Raw genomic sequence first — 11182 nt, 5'->3', positions numbered from 1 at the left:
TGCAATATTTATCTTACAAGATGGAAAAAGTCAAATATAGAAGTAGGGCTTGAGAGATATCAAACCACTGGTTCAATTTTTATTATATGATACAGTAATATCGATGTGTTTATAAATTATAATATTTAGACTTGATATGCAACAACACTTTATTTCTAACACAAGTCGTTGCATTGAAAAGCAACTAAAGCTCAATTGTTTTTAGAATTTCTATGACATGCCATGTTCAAGGGAAGAGGTGGATCTGAGAAAGCCCCAGTAGAAATTTGATCGAAGATGAACTTGTTAGCTGCCTCTGTGTAGTGGACTCCATCCCAATTCACTCTAACAGATGGTCTTTCACATGAACCCACAAAAATTTTAGTGCCATTGACCTCTATGGTTCCTCCACATTCAACACTAGTGCGGAAGTTGTACTTCCCTCCATAGCCACAGCAAGCAACTAGTGGGTGCTCAAATCCTGCACATCAATGAAACACTCAACAAGTGACAAACAATGTTGGCAAGTTTGTTTAAAGGAATGTGAGAATGGAATCATTTTTAATTTTGGCTCACCATATTTCTTTGGGTTGCTAAAAAGAGAGTACTTAACAGAGTAGATATCTACATATGTGATTGCAGCCAGAGGAAGGTCCTTGCGAAGTTGAACCACAGCTTCCTTCAATTCCTTGTTGAAATGCTGAGCTACTTCATTATATGGCTTTGCACAACCATAACCATCCCTTTCCGCTGATAGAAAATTGGCTAAAATATAAGGGAGACAGCCAATGGGTCCAGTGTTGTGTATCCAAAATGATCTAGCCCCCAAATCATATATGTTCTTGATCACCAAGTTTCATCAGTTTAGAACAATAAATTAAGATATTAGCTAAATAATAAAATATCTAAGAAAGGTATTGAACAACCTTAACATTTTCTGAGAAACTGTTGACAACATCAGGTACAGAAGCATTGACTTGCTGTACAGTCAAGTTTCCAAAAAAGCCAGCACCAAGATCATTTTGACCGATATCAAATGTGTACAAAGCTTCAGGAAAATACTCTTCTTTGGGCATCAAGCTTGCAAATATGCCTCCTGCAAAGAAAAGTTAGAATTAAGACAAAATAAACCGTGTCCTTATAAACACCTAAAAATATGTATAGATAATGAATATTTGTTCTTTATTTACCTTGATGTCTAATGAATTGTGTTCTGGGTTTGAAATATCTAAATTGAGTGTGCTGAACATCAAGGTAGAAAGGACTGTATCCACCCTGAGGTATAATACTAGGCGGTGGTCTGATTGTTGATGCTGCTGTTGCATAGTTTGCACCATGTGAGAAATTCGTCCCCAGGGAATCAAGATAAGCACTTAGATAGGGTAGCCCAAAACTCTGTGCTGAAATTACAAAACTACGGATCAAAATTGGAATTTAAAACCTTTAATATAGTGTTAAATTGATTAATATTAAATTCCTGCATGTGGTAAAGGATGGTGCCGTAGGTTACCTGAAAAATACAGAATATAAGTTTATGGCTAAATTTTATATTATGCCATTTCTATCCTATTTAAAGTTCTCACTTCTCACTGTGTTTTATCACTTTATGTAAGCATTAAAAGAAGCTTTAATGCTTGGTGGACCTAATACTAGACTATTTGCTACCACTTCCACAAACCCATCTTATCCATTCATGCACTTCATATTCTATGGTCTGCAATATTACGAAGTAATTAAGCAGCAAACTTCATTTATCTTTTTCAACCTCATAATGGAAAGGGTTGCTGACAGAACTCAAAAATTACACTTGGATGTGTGTTACGGTGAACAAAAGTAAAATTTACCACTCACTACATAACTTGACTTTCTAAACGAAGAAGCCCCTTATAAGACATTAGACATGCACACAGGAATAGAAGTAAAAAACGACATTAATTACCTATGAAATCAATGATGAGACGGCCATCACTGAATCTTCCAGCGGGTCTGTGAAAATAGGTCTCTCCATATGGTGCCGTTGGTGCATTAAGAGAAGCAGCCAAGCCACCAGTATCCGAGTTTGAGTCACCGAAGTTAAAGATGGCAGGGAAATCACAATCTTTTGTGGCAAATACAGGGTTCAATATTATGGTAGCTGCAGATAAAAGCACCAACAAAGACACAAGTGAGATGTGAAACTTGGGAGTGCTAGGAAACTCCATAGGGTACATGAGAGGGATAAGAAGTGACGTAGGATCTCTAGACTATATGGTACCACAAAGGTAGAATTTTCTAATGTAAAGGTCAATTTTAGACAATTTTGTGTGTCAGAAAGAGCCAGATGATATACTTCCAGATTGACCGTGCAATATATATAATTTCTCTACATCTTTTACTTTGTCTAAAGTAAATGTGATGTTACTAATTTGAAAACTACGACTTGATTCTTGAAAATTACATGAGATGGATGATAGATAGATTCATTAGATTTCTAGAATTTTCGAAGCTCCAAATTCCAAGTTGATTTTTTGTGTTTTGCCCATTTGTGTATGTAATCACCAAACAAAAGAAAAGGAACATTCTAGCAATTAGTGAAATCAGAAAGCTGTGGCCCATGTTAATCATAGCCGAGCCATGATGTTCCATGAGAAAACCTTTTCGTACATTCATTGTATCTACATCTTTGTTAAATAGGGATAGTTTTTGGGATTTAGAAGGAACAAAAAAAACAATGATTTAAATGGGAAAAAAAATCTCTATTCGGAAAAAAAAATGTACCCATTTGAGTACATAAGCCACATTCAAAAAATTTCCCCATTCCTGATAGGAAACAGGTAGATTTACATAAATTGGAATTTTCCTCCCCTTCCAATCAGATTTTTAATAATATGTTGATCGCTTGATTTTCACAACCGAAAATGGAAAAACTGTATCCGCATGTTGGCTTGACGATCTAAAACAAAGTCTATTTTCAATCCACACGTTTACTTCATTCAATTTATGACGATATGTTGTCTACACTTTTCATTTTTGTTCTAATACTATACAGTTAATCGTTTGCGACCCAGACAAGATTCGAATCAATAGTCTGAAAGATTAAGAGGAAAAATTCTGAATTCGAAGGATGAGGAGCGAAGTGTCCATCCAATTTTGACTTGTATAATGTAGTGTGGCTTCATTAACTCCATTATCACTTTAATATGAACTCAAACTTGGTTTTTTTAGCCTGAGGAGCTGTGACGTATTATCTGAGTGTGTTATTATAATCTTTACACTATAGGGGACCTTCTAGCTTGACACAATTTGAGAAAGGATCCGCAACTTCATTTATCAATACTAAGTGACGAAATTTTTTCTCAAAGTCCTGCACGTTGCTCAAATAAGAGCGTTGAGAATAGATAGAAGACATTCATGCATGCTGACGAGGGATTATATAATGTTTGGTTAAATGGGAACAAGCTCTAGCAGAGGAGAGGAAGGAGATGCACCAAGGAAAGGAAGTAAACTTGTTAGCCTAATACGTTAGAAAACATATGCTGCAGAAAGTTGTTATTTAGCTATGTTACCTAATACATTATAGAGTACTAATTTTCTCATATTGCTTGTCCCACAATCAATATAGGTTTGACCCTCAATATCTATTTCGAATTCAATTCTTGCCTAATCTAACACTTTTGTTTCCGGGGTTTGTTTCCATAATCAAAATTCACAACTATTCAATATTTATTGTCAACTAAGAAAATATAACACATAAAAAATGATTTAAGACAATATCACAAAATGCATATCCGATGTTAAATAGGATCCTTCGTACCACATTAATCAAACAATTCATTTAAAAATAGCTTTTCTTTCCTTTTCCTCTTAGTTTCTATTTTCTCCCCAGTAACACATTTGCCAATTTAATTAACTCCACAAAATCCCACACCTGTAATTATTTTTAATTTAATTCTTACAACTATTACATGCGGCTATTAATCACATTTTGATGAGGGGAAATACAAAAACCTTGCCAAACCAGAACTCTGTATATATATTAATGAACTTCCAACCTCCATGTTGCCGGAAAGTACTTATGTAGGAAGGAACAGAGTACAATTTTTACCAAGTATCTCAAGCACACACAGGGATTTCAGGTTCTTCAGAAGATGAAGGCTGTAAAGCACGAATGCGAACGTCATACTTTGTATGACTGGCCGCTTCTGCTCCATTTGACACAAGGGGGAAGAATGAAGTGTAACCATTGTATGCATTTCCAATATGGTTGCCACACTTGCGACAAAGAAGCTTAGTTCTTCGACGGAACAAACCCCATGAGTGCTTATTAAAATGGGGCATACACTGAATTTCATCAACCTGGGTAAATCTGCTGTCATCAATATTGAAGAATGATATAATACCTCGCTTTATAGACTTCCCATATTTAGATCCAATGGATGAGGTGTTCCGGTTCGAGGAGGAAAGGTTTAGCTCATAACCACAGCTGCCACAGCTGCCAAAAATATACAGAAAACGGGTTGTAATTGGTGCAAAATACCAGATTCATCACATGTAAATCAAAAACAAAATAACAAGCTCACTCTTCAATGAATTGATATAAACAATTATAGTGACAAAAGTAGAGAATGCATTTGGAACAAGACATTGTAATCATCACAACGTATCATGTTAAAAAGATTTGGTTGTCCATCTGATAAGATTAAGGCTTGTTTACAATGAAAGGGAAATGCAATGGAACCCTTGTCTTCAATTTTTAAGAGACTCAAACTATAGCACTTCTTCCCATGCTGTACCATCCAAAACATCAAACACTCAGCCTGATATCAATCAAGTCTTGGAAAATGAGTAACAGAAATGGCTAAAAAGCTTAGAAGTGGAATCTAACTAACTTCTTTAATTGCTCAGTGCTTGGCCTTCAAAGATCCAAATAGAGCTTGAGCATACCATTCGTGGCAATTTGATCATAATTAAAAATAATGCTCTCGTTCCTATCATTTTTTACAAACATATAGTTCACGAAAGTCGCATAACAATCATCCATCATCATCAAACTTCATATAACATAAGCAAACTTCATTCAAACTCGTCACTTACATAACCAAAAAGAAACAACTGAATAGCTGTTTTCAAATGCAATGGGATTAAGACTAAACAACCTATTCCTCTTCCATGAAAACAAGATCATCAATTTAAATTACATATAATCTTAAACCTTCAACATTTGAGTCTAACCACTGCTATATAAAAGAAGGGTTAAGTTCTAAACTAGTAATGTGTATTACCAATCTTGAATTCCATCCTAAATCAATAACAAATTAGAATCGCCACTTCAATAACGCAAGTTACAATTATGCTAATTGATAATCACATACATGATGCAATGCATCCAATCACCACAACCTGACATAGGGTTAAAAATTGAATGAGAATTATATATAAAAGAGAGAGAAATAGAACCTGTAACGGACATCCCTCTGAGAAGAGAAAGAATGGGAGGAGTATGTTCGGGTAAAGTGACCATCTCTGTTGAAAACCGAATTATCCATTAAATTTAGTATTCTCCGGCTGAAACTGTGGCGGTGGCGGTGGCTGAATGCGGAAGAGCCACCGTGGCAGCGAAGCACGAGAGACGGAGAGATGAATTATAGGAAGTTAGGATTGTTGAGAAAACAACGTGTCACGGACGATTCGGAACCACGACTTTGACCCAACAGAAATAAACGGCGGTGGTACACAACACAACACATCAAGATCAGAACGACACCGTTCTATGAGGAACTGGACTCGGAGAAAATGATTCACTCACACCTTAGTACCTGGATCCAGGTAGAAGAAGAAGAAGCTTCGGATTCTTTCTTCTTCTTTTTTTCTAGATATATATTCGATTTTCTTATTATTATTATTAGGGATTAATGTTTGTATTTTTAAAGAGCATCAAATTATGTTATTTTAATCAAAATTATTATATTTTATTATGAAAGAAATAGAAATTATAGTAGGTAACTTAAATATTAAATAATAAAATATTAATTTTAACAAAAATAATCATCTTTTTAAAAAGACAAATATTTTCTTCTATTATTATTAAATGAATTAAATATTAATTTTTTTAATCTTTGTGGTTAACCAATTTCCAAAGTTAAACGAGTTTCCGTTTGAATTTTCATCTTTAGAATTTATCACTCCATATGACGACTATTGTCTTCATTAATTTTACTTATTTGAAGTTTAGATCTTTTAAAGAACAATTTCTTAATTATTACTTTAATTAAAATTACAAGAATTATATAAAAGATAAAGATTCGTATTTTAATAAGTAAAATTCATATATAAGAAAAAAAGTTAATGTAATAAACACTTTTATTTTGGTATATTCTGTATTTGTAGAGTTTTGCTAACCATTATCTGAATGGTATTAATTAAAAGAATGTCTTTTTTATTTTTTATTAAATATGTTAAATATATTAAACACTTTACTTTTATCTTAAACTTTTTATTGTTGATGGATTAATCTAGAAAAATGTTTTTCTTACGTCATATAAGAAACCTTATCTCATGTTACACATCCATCGAAATTCGAGCTAATATTTTTTTTTTTTAGTTGTGAGATCGACCTAATTATGTCTCTACATAAGTATCTCATTAACATGAGAAAAACATTGCCCACTAATCTATTAACAACACTTGATAATTGTTCCTAGTATGAGCCCGGGTTCATTTTTAGGCTCAGCCCCAAGACAAATTTGTCACCTAGGAGAAGCCTTTTTGGGTATGGCCTTAACCCGTGAACCCGGGTCAGGGGTGTGCGTCCAATGGCGGATGTAGGTGAGTGCAAGTGTGTGCAAGTGCACACACAATTTTTTTGAATATATATATATATATATATATATATATATATATATATATATATATATATTTTACGTTATCAACAAAAATTATATGATTCAATTTAATCTCTTAAAAAAAAGTTGACTCGTGATCCCTTTAAATTCCAAAATAAACCCATGTTAGTCCTTTTGAAGGATTAATGTGGGTCTTTTTGAATTTCAGAGGATTATTATTTTGATTATCTGGATCTATTTTTGAATTCTGAGGGATTACGAGTAGATTTTTTTTTTCCTAAGAGATTAAATTGAGGCCCGTAATTTTTGTTGATGACCCAAAATGTTGTATTATAACAGTTTAGTTGACTCTTGATTACTTTTTTTATATTAAATTAAAGTTTTTTTATTTATATTTTTTTGTATTTTAATATATTTAAAATTTTCTTTAATTTTTTTCTTTTTTCTTTTATTGTAAATGTGCAGACATTAAAAAAAAATTCTAAGTCCACTATTATCTGCGCCCACGATAAATCCTTCTGATTTGGGCTTTAACACATTAAGAGGCGGAGCCGTGGAGGAGAGGTGGAGGAACCACCGAGGTAAAGACGTATGGGATTTAGGTTGGCAGCAAATTTTTTTTTTACAAAATGACTTTGTTTCGTGTGAAATTTAAAAAAGATAATGCAATGAGAGATTGACCCCTCTAACCATTTGCATACAGAGTCTAATTTCTGACCCCAACCCTCAGAAAGAGGAGGTCAGGATTAACCCGGGTCGACCGGGATAGAGGCGTGGTCTTAAAACACTGCTTCAAAGTTCATTTAGATGTATGCTTTAAAAAAAGAAAGCAGAAGTTACAAAAAAAAAATCAAAAACTTTTATTTTTAAGCTAAAATATTCAATTTAAAAAAAAAATAAAAAAATATTTTTTTCTAAAATTAAATATTTTTTAAAATGTAAATAATTTTAACTTTTATAAAAAAGTATTCTTAAACTAAATAAGATATAAAAAAAAAAAATTTTACACACACATCCAAACGGACAATAAAAACAAAGGGGAAACTGTCCACAATTCTCATATTGCGACAAGCGTACGTGAATACAGGCCTGAGGCCTTATCGATTAGCGAGGCAATATTACTTCTCATTAATTTTCGAAGGAAAAAGAAGTGACATTGACTAATGGTTTATGCTTTATGGAATTGTTTTCTTCTCATCATACTTCTCCGAGAGCAATAGCTTTAAAGCAATTTTTCTTTTTGATATTTAACTTTAAAGCAATTTTATATGATTCTTTTTACGCAAAATGTCCTTTCAGATGCTCCCGCACTCATTATTCATTAGACATTAATAACGTACCATGTGGGCACTTAAAAAGCTATTATTGGTGACCTACCAAAAAAAAAAAGCTATTATTGGTGGATTTTTTCCATTACTAGAATCATTACCTAAATGGGAGTATGAAAAAAGTTAAAAGCATGTTTGATTTTTTTTTTTCAAAGTTAATTTTTTGAAAATTGTTTATCTCATAGAAATCTTTTTTCTACACTCAAATATATAAGACAGAGGATAGAGAAAAAATATAAATAAATCTCATCACTCAATATATATATAGAACACTTAATATGTATGTAGAAAAATGATTTTATCTCATGTTAAATAAAAAAACAATTCTCCTATCTTTTTTATTATAAATAAGTGTTTGGATTTTAATTTTTAAAAAAAGTAAAAATCACAAGAAAATTTATTATTTTTTTTCAAACTAAAATTTCATATAATATGTACCAAGAAGCAACTTTTTTTCAAAATAAAAGTGCTTTTCATATAATATGTGCATTTGGATGCAATTTAAAAATAAAATAAAATAAAAACTACTAGAATTAGCCTAATGGTAAGAAATGTGGATAAGTGTGTTAGATGATATATGTTCTTTTTTTATACATGAGGAAGGACTAGAACACACATCACCTAACATAATCACTCATATCTCTTACCACTAGACTAACCCTAGTGGCTTAGATGATGAGTATTCTAATCTTTCTTATGTATCTAAAAAAAAAAACTTAAAAGTAATACTTTTTTTAATCCAAGATTCTTTATTTTTGAAGTCAAAAGTTAAATATTTTTTGAAATTTAATTTTGCACCAACTCCACCCCCCACCCCCCTGTTATCACATGTATTTTTTGTTAATTTTATTCATAAAAAGTGTTTATTAATTTTAACATCCAAACAATTCTTTTTACTCAAAAATTATTTTTATATACCTTTTTCGAATACAAAATAACTATAACTTTTCAAATTAATTTTTAAAAAATATAAAAAAAATAGTTTTTTTAAAAAAAGTTTCACATGTTTTTTTTAGTAATTTTATACATCAAATTATTTTTAAATTTTAAACTCCGAATTTTTTTTAATTTAAAATATTCTCAACACACTACATATAAATGAAAATAAATTTAATTTTAAAAAAATCATTAGCCATAAAAAATCTTCTTCTTTTTTTCTGAAAACTTATCTAAAGGGTTAAAATGAACAATGGAACTGTCTTTTGTTTTCTGCATCAGAAGCGGAAAAGAAGTGCTGGACTATGAAGCACCGACATTTCAAAAATTCTGACGTGTCGTGTCCGATACTTTTCAACATTCACTGATACTCTGACACTTTCCGACACTCCAATACTTGTTGCAAAGACTCAAAAAATGTTCAAAGATTACGTTGCACTGCGTTTTGAGTTCTAACCAAAGTAGTCAAAATCGGGATTTTACCTAAAATCGGAAAGGAAATAAAAAATCGTAAATCGTAAAATCGTAATACAAATCGTAAATTTTACTTGCACTCTAAAATTAAATATTTATATACATATGCTTATGTATAAAAAAATTAAGAAAAATAGACTACCTGCCACCATCCTTATACATTTTTGCATACAATTGTCACACTCTAAGGGTCTAAGCTAGTAAATCATTCAAGTTATTATCATCGAAGACATTATGTTCCACGTGATCTTCAACTACATCATTCAAAATTGTCTTCATCTAAACTTTCATCATGCGATAAAGTTCTTTCATTTTCCACAATCCATTCATCTTCGGATGAAACATCAGCAATGTTATATTCATAAATCTTTCTAACTTGCTTAACATCATTCCAATAGTTAAAATCGGGATTTAAAACTTAAAATCGAGACTTAAGTAAATGTCTAAATCGGAATTTTATATTGGAAACGATTTTAAGTGAAATCTAAATCGTTTTAGCAAAAATAAATCGTTAAAATCGGGATTTTAAGATTTAAATCCAGATTTTAACTACCATGGTTCCAACTATTAGATTCGTTAGATTATGATTACGATTTTATTGAGTTTAATATAAGTTTGAGATATATTATGTTTCTTTGCAAAATTGATGAGTATTATAAGTTTAGCTTTTTTTTTTAAATTATTGAATACTAAATATAATATATATTACATAAATTAAAAATATTATATAATATCAAAACGTTCTAACGTGTCAAAATTTAACATTTTTTAAAATTAACGTGTCGGAGTGTCGTGTCATGTCGTATTTCATGTCTCGTGTCGATGCATCATAGGTACTGGATATGGATTTGGGTATCTTCTCCCTTGACTCTAATTTCCACTAACAAGATGAAAGGAAATGTCTTAGTACAAATTGCCTCATATTTACCATTTACTTTTGTTTTATTGTTTCGTCTTCTTCAAATTAATTAAAGGAAAAAACAAGCATCATATTATAGAAAAATAGTATCACTTTTCTATACACACCTCCAAAGCACGGACACACAAGTTTTTTAAAATTTTGCGTGTCGAACAAGGACATGTGTTCGACACGGACACACTCCGACACACGTTCGACACGCGGTCAATATCTGGAGACACGCAGTCAACTTTTTCTGACACGCTGTCAACACTCGGACACGTTTTTTTTTTAATTCTTAATTTTATTTTGTTAACTAAATATAAAATAAATGATTTATAAATTTATTTTTTTCTGTTATGAAATTTGACATGAAAAATTAACAAAGTAAGAAAAAATATTTATCTTTATATTTATGTTATGAAATTTAAATATTTGATTGGTTATATGACTTATTATGAACTCTTATATGTATTAAATATAAATTATATTATATATATTAAAATTTTTATTTAATATCAAAACACATCTCAACGTGTCCAAATATGACATTTTTTAGAATTAACGTGTCAGCGTGTCGTGTCATGTCTCGTATCCTGTGTCCGTGCATCAAGATAGACACACAAAAACACATGGATCTAATTTTTTTTATTTTCTCTCACCACTCTTTTCTCTCTCCTTTCTATGTTTGTGCGTAGAAAACGGATATTATTTTTCTACAACATGTAAAAAAAATAAACCCTACA

General features: G+C 31.4%; 2 protein-coding genes across 2 annotated transcripts; both read right to left on the bottom strand.

The window, feature by feature from the left end:
- Positions 1 to 2339, bottom strand: LOC133288207 (GDSL esterase/lipase ENOD8-like). The gene is made up of 5 exons (XM_061485918.1): positions 1919 to 2339; positions 1170 to 1379; positions 906 to 1075; positions 556 to 820; positions 1 to 460 (listed from the first exon to the last, which is right to left on the bottom strand). Exons 1-5 carry the CDS (start codon positions 2187 to 2189, stop codon positions 192 to 194), a joined length of 1185 nt encoding a protein of 394 aa, XP_061341902.1. The 5' UTR covers positions 2190 to 2339; the 3' UTR covers positions 1 to 191.
- Positions 2340 to 3769: 1430 nt separating this feature from the next.
- Positions 3770 to 5819, bottom strand: LOC133288246 (uncharacterized protein At4g08330, chloroplastic-like). The gene is made up of 2 exons (XM_061485963.1): positions 5416 to 5819; positions 3770 to 4450 (listed from the first exon to the last, which is right to left on the bottom strand). Exons 1-2 carry the CDS (start codon positions 5502 to 5504, stop codon positions 4072 to 4074), a joined length of 468 nt encoding a protein of 155 aa, XP_061341947.1. The 5' UTR covers positions 5505 to 5819; the 3' UTR covers positions 3770 to 4071.
- Positions 5820 to 11182: the final 5363 nt, after the last annotated feature.

Source organism: Gastrolobium bilobum, unplaced genomic scaffold (assembly GCF_033153095.1).
Source record: "Gastrolobium bilobum isolate Gb01-03AN ecotype WA unplaced genomic scaffold, APGP_CSIRO_Gbil_v1 utg776, whole genome shotgun sequence".
Classification (NCBI taxonomy): Eukaryota; Viridiplantae; Streptophyta; class Magnoliopsida; order Fabales; family Fabaceae; genus Gastrolobium; species Gastrolobium bilobum.
Note: the sequence above shows the minus strand (reverse complement) of the source record. Positions and strands in the feature narration are given on the sequence as shown.